This window comes from Salminus brasiliensis, chromosome 6 (assembly GCF_030463535.1).
Source record: "Salminus brasiliensis chromosome 6, fSalBra1.hap2, whole genome shotgun sequence".
In the NCBI taxonomy this organism is placed as follows: Eukaryota; Metazoa; Chordata; class Actinopteri; order Characiformes; family Bryconidae; genus Salminus; species Salminus brasiliensis.
The window spans coordinates 3500524-3513805 of record NC_132883.1 but is presented as its reverse complement, the minus strand read 5'-3'; the positions used below and the strand labels follow the sequence as shown (position 1 = coordinate 3513805).

At 42.7% G+C, this 13282-nt stretch overlaps 1 protein-coding gene across 8 annotated transcripts in view; it reads right to left on the bottom strand.

The window, feature by feature from the left end:
- rfx2 (regulatory factor X, 2 (influences HLA class II expression)) overlaps positions 1–13282 on the bottom strand; it is a 52579-nt gene that overhangs the window by 2589 nt on the left and 36708 nt on the right. For all 8 annotated transcript variants that reach the window (XM_072681341.1, XM_072681340.1, XM_072681337.1 and 5 more), the window contains 11 exons: positions 10960–11141; positions 10693–10812; positions 10290–10411; positions 10069–10187; positions 5304–5416; positions 4684–4835; positions 3577–3674; positions 3148–3297; positions 1848–2056; positions 1558–1711; positions 1398–1440 (listed from right to left, as the gene is read on the bottom strand). In XM_072681341.1, coding sequence (XP_072537442.1) covers positions 1398–1440; positions 1558–1711; positions 1848–2056; positions 3148–3297; positions 3577–3674; positions 4684–4835; positions 5304–5416; positions 10069–10187; positions 10290–10411; positions 10693–10812; positions 10960–11141 — 1462 coding nt within the window. The remainder of the gene's footprint in view (positions 1–1397; positions 1441–1557; positions 1712–1847; positions 2057–3147; positions 3298–3576; positions 3675–4683; positions 4836–5303; positions 5417–10068; positions 10188–10289; positions 10412–10692; positions 10813–10959; positions 11142–13282) is intronic.

Here is a 13282-nt window from a genome sequence, read left to right as displayed (position 1 = left end):
AGAGGCAGAGGTTTTAGACAATCCCAGGATTTTAACACCACTGCAATGGCTTAAGGACTTTTATTTTGTAGGGTCATCTCGGCATTTTGTTTGTCGAATTTTTCCCGTAGCTCCACCTAGCACTAGCAAAGCCCCCGACACTAGGAGAGGGGCTGGACTACATGCAAATCCACCCACCGGCTCTTTTCAAACTGCTCGAAATAAGAGCGCCGGGTCTCCAACTTCACCCCGCCAGCTCACAGAAGCCTGTGCCGGCCAACATCGTTTAAGAGTGATGAGGGGAGAGAGCACGGGCAATTGTGCTCTCTCAGACTCCAGGTGCTGATGGCAAAGCTTGCAGCATGGCTTGGGATTTGAACTGGCAAGCCCCAGGCCTTGGTGGTAGCACAACGGACCTCTGAGCCACTCAGAGTCAATAGGGTTCGATTTCATTAAGATTTCATTAAGATTTCTTTAAGAAATCCCATGTTTTCTTAATTGGGATTCAGTTTAGGAGGACAGTGGGATCCATCATAAGCTGTGAACAACTCTGCACTTTAAAAACACGTCATGAATCTGACCTAGATCTGACCTTCTGTTAGAGCTGATATTAGAAATTTCTCATGAAGATATTGATGAATGAGGCCCGCTATCCCTATTTTATTATCCTAAGTTTGCTACGTAACCTTTCTGCACACATTTTCTATTTTTCTCCTAGCTCCCCTGCCATGAAAGTCAAACTAGTGTGGTCTCTTCTTGATGCTGTATTTTACATCAATTGTGGCAGTGGGAGCTCTCTTTGTGTCCCATAATGATATTACAGGACTGCTGGAGACTTCTTCACTCATCTTGTGCTCTCTGCTCTTGGGCTGAACGAGAATGGCCTGATCTGGCCATGTTGGTCAGCTGTTTCCCTTGTAAATGATTTAGCAGACAGTGGAAACCCCTTCCCAGACTCATCTGCATCTCCAAGATTCTATCTAAAAGCCTCAGAGAGCTCTTTGGATCTGGCCATGATGGTGATCTTCTTCACCACTCACTTCAACCATCCAGAGCAGACCAGACTAAACATCTGAGGTCTAAATAAGACAGACTCCTCCAGAATAATCCTCTCCATCCATGTTCTGATCATCTGCAGCTGGATCTAATTCTACATGTATCTGAAGTAGTGATAAATGTGGGGGTCAAACTTTTTCCTCATATGAAAATTCTCATCTCAATCTCTATTAATTCCATTTTAGAGATTATGAGTAAAGGCATTTCTTTAGGTGTGTGAGTCTAGTTAGATTACCTCCATCTCTCATTGTTGATCATATGAAGAGCAAATGATATTTAAATAGGTTAAAAAAGACAAAAGGTTTTGATAGGGTGTTTTAATTTTTATCATAATCATAAGAAATAAATGTGCAGATTCGTACCTTTCTCCATGAGGGAAGGCATCATTGAGCTGAGGTCACTGAACTACAATTTAAAAAGACAACATTATATTATATTAATATGGACACATAAAGAACATTAATCATAATCAGAACTGATAGTTTTTCTTTAATATAATTAATGATTAAGGTTCGTACAAACCTCTCCCATGACAGCTATGGGTGTCTCCCCAGTCGCCTGGGCGACGCGATGTTCCACCAGGTAGAACATGTACTCGTCATACAGCAGCCGGATCAGGTGGAAGGAGCCGAAACTGGCGGCACTGCGCAGTGTCAGGTCTCTGATCACCATGGAGCTACGGAGGACAGATCAGTGTTACACACAACACCAGTAAACACTGCCAGCCTTCTAGAGATTCTCCCAATGATTTTTTTTCCTCAGGTACACACCAAGTGTCAATCAAGGAGGTAAAATAAGGTGTGCTGGCGTACCTGTAGAAGGACCACTTCAGGAGGAACTGCCGTGCTGCTCTGGGGAAGCTGGGGCTGCCCTCGTGTGGCTTCAGCACTTGGCTCACCACATTGTCCAGCCAGGCAGCCCACTGATCCAGAGAGCTCTGCTGCTGCAGGGTCACTTTAAAGTCCTGCTCCAGACGCTGCACCACACTCTCGTCACACTGACACACCCACGAAGCCTGCTCCTGGAGAACACACACATACAGGACAATGGTTAAACCTTGTAGTGAGAGGCAGAACTGTGAGTTAGCACTAGGCTAAACCCTGTAGTGAGAGGCAGAACTGTGAGTTAGCACTAGGCTAAACCCTGTAGTGAGAGGCAGACCTGTGAGTTAGCACTAGGCTAAACCCTGTAGTGAGAGGCAGACCTGTGAGTTAGTACTAGGCTAAACCCTGTAGTGAGAGGCAGACCTGTATGTTAGCACTAGGCTAAACCCTGTAGTAAGAGGCAGACCTGTGAGTTAGTACTAGGCTAAACCCTGTAGTAAGACAGAAGTGTGAGTTAGTACTAGGCTAAACCCTGTAGTGAGAGGCAGACCTGTGAGTTAGTACTAGGCTAAACCCTGTAGTGAGAGGCAGACCTTTGAGTTAGCACTAGGCTAAACCCTGTAGTGAGAGGCAGACCTGTGAGTTAGTACTAGGCTAAACCCTGTAGTAAGAGGCAGACCTTTGAGTTAGTACTAGGCTAAACCCTGTAGTGAGAGGCAGACCTGTGAGTTAGTACTAGGCTAAACCCTGTAGTAAGAGGCAGACCTTTGAGTTAGCACTAGGCTAAACCCTGTAGTGAGAGGCAGACCTGTGAGTTAGTACTAGGCTAAACCCTGTAGTGAGAGGCAGACCTGTGAGTTAGCACTAGGCTAAACCCTGTAGTGAGAGGCAGACCTGTATGTTAGTACTAGGCTAAACCCTGTAGTGAGAGGCAGACCTTTGAGTTAGTACTAGGCTAAACCCTGTAGTGAGAGGCAGACCTGTGAGTTAGTACTAGGCTAAACCCTGTAGTGAGAGGCAGACCTGTGAGTTAGCACTAGGCTAAACCCTGTAGTAAGAGGCAGACCTGTGAGTTAGCACTAGGCTAAACCCTGTAGTGAGAGGCAGACCTGTGAGTTAGTACTAGGCTAAACCCTGTAGTAAGAGGCAGACCTGTGAGTTAGTACTAGGCTAAACCCTGTAGTGAGAGGCAGACCTGTGAGTTAGTACTAGGCTAAACCCTGTAGTGAGAGTCAGACCTGTGAGTTAGTACTAGGCTAAACCCTGTAGTGTGTAGAGGAAGTCAAACCTGCACGTTGGCGAAGTCAACACGGTTGAGGTCACTGAGCATCTGGTTGATCTGAGAGGTGTTCTGCAGCACAGCTCGAGCCGCCTGCGCCAGGTGGTTGAGAGAGGTGTACCTGCGCAAGGTCTGCGCAAAAGCACTCACAACTGCAGCCTGGATGCACAAGTACACAAATACACACACAAACACACACATGAATGATTCAGCCTAGGTCATTTTTATTAATAAGCATCGTGTGAGACTGTTAAGCTCCATTTGGGTTCGAATGCCGCCCACCTACACAGCTGCACTGCGTAAGCACAGTGTAAGCACAACGCTCAGGCCTGCAGCGGAGCTTAGGCAGCGAGGCCATTGCCAGTAAGTGCTGAGGTAGACCCTTAATATTCATTATGTGCTAAACAGGTAATAAAGCTTTCTGAGCAGCTGCTTTACCTTGGTGCGCACAATCTCCTGGGGAAAGTTACTCATGGCGGAGGTCAGCCAGCCTTCAAGACTCTTGGCAAAGTTTCTAATGGCTTGGGTGAGAGTACCTGCAGAAATGACAACCAGACACACACACCGATTCTATTAGGCAGGACTATTAGAGTAGTGACTGCATGTAGAAACACATTAGTACTTGTATCCTGTACTGCACTCTTCCTTCTAATTCTGCCACATAAGACTTTATCAGAGAGTCGAAGTATCAGCATTAGAGACTGCTGGTATTAATCAGAATCAGAATTAGAAATACTTTATTGATCCCAGGAGGGAAATTGCAGTTGTTGGAGTTGCAATAGACACACATGATGGAAATATCGGTATCAGGTATTTCCATCTGTAGCTGTAGCTGTAGCTTTAACACTGAGCATAAATGAGCCTTTGTGGATATGGACGGAACGGAGCAGTAATTGGGGCAGCCTAGCCAATAGTCCACACTGCCATGTGGACACGACTAAGAAGAAACTCTGGAAATCTTTTTTTTTAACAGCGTTTTTAGCCGTTTACACCGCTGCCTCCACCATCGCCATGTTTGATTGCGTCAGACTTGATGCCGTTGACTCTGAAATCCCCTCTAGTGGACGTACTGCTTAATATCCATGCCAGCGTTAGGGAAGCATATAAGTATGTGGGCAGTAACGGTCAGTAAATCATCTGAAATGAGCCTTATTAGGGCATAGTAATTGTTTTTGTGAATAAATAATAATTTAAAACCAAAGATAAGTCAAATTTTCATTGTTGTTGCAAAGATTATGTAACTACACCCCTTTTATCTATAGGCATTACTAAGAAAATAATTAAATATTGATATTTCCATATTTGTCCATATTTCGTAATAAAAACCGAAATATTTAATGCCCTAATGTTTCCACAAGACTGCATTTCTCTGTAATGCTGGTCCAGGTGGGTTTAGCCTCTATATTTAAGGAGTAAAGAGAGCTGAGGCTGTACTGAAGCACTAGCATAGGTCAGATGAGGGCTGTTCAGAAAGCCGTCCATAAGGAAGAGAGGATTTCTAGTGTAGTGTAGTGTAGTATTACAGTATTATAGTTCAGTACTGACTTGGAACAGGCCGCAGCACATCAGGGATGAGGATTTCCACCAAAGCCTGGTACAGGATGTGATCACAGCTTCTCATCCACTGCTTCACTGGCTCGAACTTACACAGAGCAATCAGCTTCTCCCTGGGGATCACTCCCTCTATGTCCTCATCACTGCAGACAAACAGAGAGAGAGTAAAACCCTACTTCCAGATTACGTTAGAACAGATGCAGGTAAACATAAATACAGTACATCTTGAGATCTTGTGAGCTATTCTGAAGAAGGTTTCTCCTGGACGCCCCCGGTCCAGTCCAGCCAGCACAGCGTGGAGGATGTGTTCAACTCCATCATCATCAGCAGCAGCAGCAGCAGCAGCTCACCTGATTTACCATCATTAAGCCCTGATTTACCACCAAACCAGGTGATGATCTGAGGAGAACTCTAAATAATACTAGACTCCATGAGAGAGGAGAACTTTGGAGATGTTCTAATGAGAACCTCCACCACTTTCTGTAGGAGTGTTATTATTATTATTATTATTATTATTATTATTAGTGTTTATAATAATATCAGTGATTTACTGTGTGTTTACAGGCACTTAAAACTTCTGCTCAGTGCTGTTGGTGTGGAAAGTATCTAACCTGTTGGGGATGGTGGTGGTGCCGTCACTAGAGGGCGGTGTTGAATACCAGAAGGTCTGCCACAGCTTCTCTATGAAGTGGAACTGCAGATTCATCACCACATCTAGAGTGGCCTGAGAGAGAAAGAGAGAGAGGGGGGGGGGGGATCATATATTATAATTTATATATACACACACACATACTACATGTCCAAAAGTTTGTGGACACCCCTTCTAATGAATGCACTCAGCTACTTTAAGTTGCACTCAAATACACACAGCTTGTCTAGTGCCTGTACAGAAGTCCTGCCAATAGAATAGGACTCTCTGGAGCAGATAAACCAACATGAACCTATTTACACCATGCTGCCTAATGCCAGGTGTGGGCTAGAGGGGTATAAAGCAACCCCAGCAGTGGAATAACTGCTGTGTTCTCTGGAATGATGGTGGGGGTGCTCCATCTAGTACTTTTGAAAGGGATGAGTTGATGAGTTGGGGATGGTGAGGTGAGGCGGGGTGATGATCATCATCATCATCCAACATCCTGACCTCACTAACAAGCTCTTGTCGCTGAATGCAATCAATCAAATCCTCACAGCAATGCTCCTCCAAAATCTAGTAGAAAGTCTGCCTAGTGGGAAGTTACTGTAATTAATGGACGTCGGTAATTAAACAGTGTTGGAGGTGGAGAGAGTCACGGGCTGCAATACTGCACAGGAGCCGAAGCAGCTGCGCTAACTGCCTCACGTTACTGCTGTTCTCAATGCCACGTTTGGAACTCCACATTCCTGGAGAACGCCTTCAACAGTGAGCTGTTGGAGCATGTGTGTGTGTGTGTGTGTGTGTGTGAGAGAGAGAGAGCGTGTACATACACATGACTGACTGAGTAAGCAAGTTTTGCTTCTACCTCTACTCAGGGACTTCCTATCTGTATTTCCTCCGTAATTAAGTCACTTCTCTCTGTGCTGCTGTCCTTGTGATGGCCTGTTGCAGCACTGCTGACCACTAGCAAACCCACACAGCAACCGAACAACAAACATCAACAAACACAGACCATGAATGAGCTTTACTGAACAGGAATCAGCTAAAAATCCATTTGATCATCTAAAAAAAGTCCTACATTCTTTAAACTATGTAAACAAGCCGTTGTGAGTCAAGCTGTTATAGTGAGTTACAGGCCTGACGCTGGCCTGGTTAGTTACTGAATAATTCAGAGTAGAAATTGAAAAAATTATTGTAGGTACTGAATCATTGAAAGTGGATAATGAATAATTGCTAATGAGAAATTGCTGAACAATGTATAAATCTTACTGAATATTTCATACTAGATGCTGAATAATTTGTACTGGTTACTGAATCATCCATACTAGTTAATTAATACTTTCTAGTAGTTACTAAAGACTTCATGGTAGATACTGGATAAAATATAGAGGATTCTGACTAGTTTCTACTGGTTACTCATCGCAGAAATTGAATAATTCACAGTGATAAATAAATAATTTATACTAGTTAATGGATATTTCATATCATGTACTGAATAAATAAGTAGCTTTTTTTTTAAATCACTGAACAGTTTAACGTAGATAATTTAATAATTTAATTCAAAATAATTTAAGTAGTTACTGAATTTGCTATAGTAGATACTGAACAATTCATAGTGGATACCAAGCAATTCATAGTGGATCTTACATAATTCATATTAATTAATGAACAGTACAATGTAGTTACTAAATAATTTAGGATAGATACTGACTAGTTAAAAGCTGGCACTGAATAATTCGCAATAGGCACTGAAAAATTCACAGTGGTTAGGAAATCATTCATACTAGTTAATGAATACTTCATAGTAGTTACTAAAGACTTCATGGTAGATACTGGATAATTCATAGTGGATCCCGAGTACTTTCTACTAGTTACTGAATAACTCATATTAAACACTAAATAATTCACAGTGGTTAATAAAAAGTTCATACTAGTTAACAGACACCTCATAGTATGTACTGAATAAATAAGTAGTTACTGAATAATTTATTTGAATCACTGAACAGTTCAAAGTAGATACTAAATAATTCAAGAATGAATTTGCTACAGTAGATACCAAACAATTCATAGTGGCTCTTACATTCATATTAGTTACTGAACAGTACAAAGTAGTTACTACATAATTCAGGACATATACTGACTAGTTCAAAGTAGTTACTGAATAATTCCGGATAGATACTGACTAGTTAAACGTGGTTACTAAATAATTGAGGATAGATACTGACTAGTTCAAAGTAGTTACTAAATAATTCAGGATAGATACTGACTAGTTCAAAGTAGTTACTAAATAATTCAGGATAGATACTGACTAGTTCAAAGTAGATACTAAATAATTCAGGATAGATACTGACTAGTTCAAAGTAGATACTAAATAATTCAAGAATGAATTTGCTACAGTGGATACCAAACAATTCATAGTGGCTCTTACATTCATATTAGTTACTGAACAGTACAAAGTAGTTACTACATAATTCAGGACATATACTGACTAGTTCAAAGTAGTTACTGAATAATTTGTACTAAATTACTGAAGATACTGAATAACCCAAGTAGTTACTGAATGTTCTATAGTAGATACTGAACAATTCATAGTGGATATTAAAGAATTCATATTAGATACTGATTAGTTGAAAGTAGTCACTGAATAATTCATACTAGTTACTGAATAATGAAAAGTCTTGGTACTAGGTTTGGGTTTAAGGAGTTCACGTCAGTCTTTTCTGCTTTGCAAATCATGCAGGGGATTCCTGAACAAGGTCTTCTTCAGCAGTAGTGTATATATATATGTGTGTGTGTGTGTGTGTGTATGTGTGTGTGTACACACTATCTCTATTCAGTGGGGTTCGCACCCACTTCAGAGATTCTCCTGTGGTCGGACACTTGCTCCTATATCCAGTTACACAGCCCTATAGCACACCCCCACCCCGCCCTCCACCAATCACGCGATATGTTTTGGCTTCCTTACCATGTTGCCATGGCAACCTTGTTTACCGTTGCCCCAGCAACAGTTCAAACACCACACTCCTAATACAAAAAAGGGAAAATTCCCCGGCCTCCACAAACAAGTGTGTTTTTTTTTTCTTCGTTTTTTCCCCCTACCTTTCAACTCAGAAAAAAACGTGGTTTTAAAATGACAGCGTTGGAAAAAACATCAGAGTTTTGACTCCCGAGACGACAAAGACATCGAAACTTTGTGATCGGCCTCACAGATGAGGCGTCTTCATGCTCGTCAGGAAAGTCTATAAAAAGAGGCCGATGCCAAAAAAAAAAGAAGCTCTCGCTTTGATTGACAAGTGAAAAAGTGGTGACAGACAAAGGTAGGGAGACGAGTGGCCCGAGTGGTGGTGTGTGTATGTGTGTGTGTGTTTGTGTGTGTGTGTCTCCTGCTGGCTGAAAGGTTAATTGGCATGACTGGAAAGGCACTGAGAGAGGGATGAAAGGAGCTTTGGAACAAAAGGTGTGAGCTGAACAGAGAGAGTGAGGGGAGGGACTGCCCGAGACCATCAAACTGCCCCTCTGAGAGAAACCGCACCGGACACGGCCAAATCTGCAGCCCGGCCAAACCCTGACTGCTGCACATTCTGCAGGTGTGCTACTGAGGGGACTTGGCTCTGTTGCCAGCAGGCTGTTCAATAAGCCAGTGTGAGTATTCTAATAGACACACGAGACAAAGACGGGACTTTTGTCAGAAACGTCCCGGGAGGATCTCAAAACTGGCCCGAAGTGAAAACCTACTGTTCCCAATAAACAATAGGTTAATTATCTGAACAATCGAGATAATAGAAGATTAGGAGAGAACATTAACAATAGAAAATTGTCATTCGTACATTTTATACTTAATAATCCTAATATTCTATTATCTTCATTATTTAGTTTGAAATAATTTTATGTTTTTAATTAGATTTCAATGTTTTTGAGTTGATCATTTCTTTTTTTTACTGTTGTTCTGATACACTGAAAATGAGGGTCACCCTCAATGTATTTTCAAGTGAAAATAAGGTTGATAGATTGATTGATTTAAAATGATCATATAATGAACAAAAATACATTATTCTTCATTCTGTTTAAATTCAGTATAGCATAATTTAAGAGCCAAAATGTACCCTTCACTTGCCACGTGACAAAAAAAATAAATATCCAGATACTACGTCCACAAAATATATGTAAAGGCCAAGTGTAAACAGGCACTTACTGTCTGTCTGTGTAGCTGTGTAGTAGTTACAGTACATGGAGTCCTGTAACTTGTAAATGAGCTCTGTTCTGATTGGCTGCCCTGTGCTATACCTTACTCAAAAAGCACTATTTGTAACATATAGTCCTTGGTTGAAAATTCGACGACATGGTGGCTTCATTTTTATAGAACGAAAGGAAATTGCACCCATGGTGTCTACATTTTTAACAGTCACTGGTTTTTAACGGATCACGGTGGTCCAGCTCCAGGAGGAACTGTGGGGGGTTGACAACAGATACTTGTCACATTCCTGTTATGACTCCATCAGAAAACGGCCCACAAAGAAAGCACACACTCGCACGGAAAACTCATTAGTTTACACTTCTGTTAAATGTGGTCAAGATCGGTCCCTGACCACCTCCTAACGCGAGTTCTGGACGTTCTGGGTGTGTTTCCACCTGGGTTTTAATGTGGTATGGTTCCAAAAAGCACCAAAAAACCCTTTAAATGCAAGGTGTAAACAGCCTGAGTCGGCTGCACGGAGAAGGTGTGGATCAGGAGTGAGAGTGAGTACCTCACAGTGGTCCCTGTAAATGCTCTGCAGCTTCTTCACATCGTTCATGGTGATGCGCTCCGGCAGCGGGCAGGAGCCCAGGTCAGGAGAGGGAAACGGGGGCAGGGCATGAGACACATCTGCAAATAAACACACGGTAGCATGTAGCGCAGGTCGCTAAGCATATCTTGTGGTTGGCGGTGGTGCTGGTAGTATTGATTACTATAGTGTTGGCTCATTACCTATGTACTGCTGGTGGTGCTGGCTCTGCGCGGCCACGCTCTGCTCCGGTGTGCTGCTTGAGTGATGGGAGCCGCCGGAGAGTCCATCGGCCATCCCGTCCACTTTATGCAAGGGTTTAAACCTGACCACAGAGGATGACAGGGCACGGACAGGTTGGCTAGGGCAGGGACTAACGACACACACTAGAGGGCAACTAACCAGGGGACCACCAGGGCGGAATATATAGATACGGGTCAGAGGGGGCACCTGTGGTGTTCATCGCAGAGACAGAAGAGGCTAGGATGGCAATCTATGCCTCATTCAGGCATGAAAAAAATTAATAAACATCAAAAAAGCAAAGGATCAAAGCTTTGGCAGGGAGTGAACAGTGGTGGTTCAAACGCGACACACACACACACACACCTCTGTTTCTGATGGACAGGCTGCTGTCTCATGGCCATGTACTGAGAGTCCTCCTGCAGTCGGTTCAGAGGAGAATCGGGCTTCACACGAATGCCGTAGTAGTGGTACTTGGAGTTCCCTCTGAAACACACACACACACACACAATGAGTATGCCTCTAATTGATGCAGTGGTGTTATACATGTCTTGTTTTGGAAATGCTAATAGATTAAAATTTGTACATATGTGTGTGTGTGTGTGTGTGTGTGTGTGTGTGCGAAAGACGGACCTGGTGCCAAGACGGCGTGTGCGCAACCCCATAAAGACTGAGCGGATGAGCTTGCCGAAGGAGGCGGCGTTGACTGGGTCCAGCTTCTGCTCTTGGCAGTGGCGCAGGTAGTGGTTATAGAGGGAACTACGGGGCAGACTCACACCCTCTGCTGTCTCGTAGTTATCCAGTAGCCACTGTAGCTGTAAGCACACACACACACACACACACACAGATATACATGCTAAATCAGGTGGAATTTGACTCATTTTGCACCAGTCCAATGTGCACAAAATATGAAATCAACTGAAAAGAAGCTGTGGCAGACACAAGGTCATATCAGAATATTAGGACCACCTACATAACAGTGGGAATAACCACCCTTGGCTCAGATGACTGTAGCGTGACTTTGTTGCATGGACTGTGGTATTAGGGCGAGGGAAGGTGTTCATTATAGAGGTTAGCTGCTCCAGAGTGGTGAGTTGATTGCACTGTACCACTCTGTGCCGGAGTCGTTGGTCCCGTGGGGCACCACTGTTATGCCGCTGGGAGGCACTCAATGTGCCAGACGTCCATTCTCTGTACACCTTCACTACAACGACTCTAGAACATCCCACGGAGTTAGTGGCTTCCGAGATGCTACCACCCTTCGCCCCCTGCTGTCACAGTCATATCAGAATATTATGACCACCCCAGGTTTGGAATTTGGAAGTCTCCTCAGCCTGGGATGTCACAGACGCCACCAAACAGGGTTTACTGCATGTATAAATAAGCGAGCACACCAGTCAGCTGTAGCACAGTGTAAAACCATCGTCATGGGCAAAGGGCGAGATTTTACTGATGTTCAAAAGGGCGTGATAAAAGGGTACCGGACGAAGGGTGGTCGACACATCACGGTGGAGCAGTTAACCTCTATAATGAACACCTTCTATCAACTTATCCCACAGTCCATGCCATGAGCCATCTGAGTCAAGGGTGTTTTTTCCATAATATATACATTTATAGATATGATAAAACTGTTAGATAATTATATATATAATAATTATATAATAAGATTTCTTTTACATTTTTAATATGGAGGAAAAATCAAACAACTGGTAAAAAATAAATTAATAAGAATACATTACTAATGGGCTAAAAAAATAAAAAGTGCAGTAATAGTAGTAGAAACCATTTTTACACTATAAAAAAAAATTGCTGCCATGCATGCTGAGTTAACCCCCTTAACACTCCAAGACCTATCACACACTAAGATGTATTACTCAGTAACTACAGAGACTTCTGTACAGACTGGTGGGACTAGTCTCTGTTAACAGAAGTTTATAATAACACTTTTGGACCTCCGGTGGACCATAGGCTTTTTTTTAGGGGGACAGATAAGACATGGGTTCTTACTATTAGAACTATCAGAGAGTATCCAAGACCACCAGTGACCCCAAATATGTCTCCTGAGTTTTAGAAATGTATATCGTTTGGCTTCATTTTGCCATTCTGCCTCAGACAGTGTATCTGCTACTATTCATGGTTAATAATAACACTGTGACGCCACTTCTGAAGGCATTCAAAAGGTAAACGGACATCTGGGTCCATTCACTACCACTGTGAACAATACAGACTTGGCAGGTTTATCTATAACAGAGCATTTCACACCAAACCCACATTCAGACAAATGCCTTTGTTTTGTATATTAATGATTTAATACTGTAAAAATATGGAAAGAAAATCAGCATAATTTGCATAACTAGCCTTTAAAAGCATTAACCATTACACAGACTACTGTGAACAACTCTATATGCGTATATTTCACACGAAACCACTCTGAATGACTTTGTTTATATATGTAAGATTTAATGATGCAGGAATTTATGCACGATTCTTGGATTTCCCCTTTAAGCAAGCAGTCTAAGAATGCTGGTCGTTCTACAAAGGCTGGCTGTACCTGTGATGTGCTCAGGAAAACATTTTGTGATGTAACGTATTGCGATAATGACGTACAACATACGGCCATCTCGCCCACCCCTACCGCTGACCCAGAATTAGCACACTCTTCAGTCATGGAAAACATGGGAGGGGAGCTTTAACTGCCTGCCTTCAGGAATAAACAGAACAGGCTCAGGAGTCTGACAGCATAATTGTTCAACAGCAATCTGAAAAGGTGACACACACCATCCCCTACTTCCACACACACACACACACATATGCGCGCACACACATGCACACACACACACACCTGCAGGAAGCTAGCCTGTAGCAGGCCCATTAAGTTAGGGGTATTTAATCACATGTTTGTAAACGTTTGTAAACAGCCTGAGCCGTGGGCAGAGTTTTCTATGTGTGGCTACAT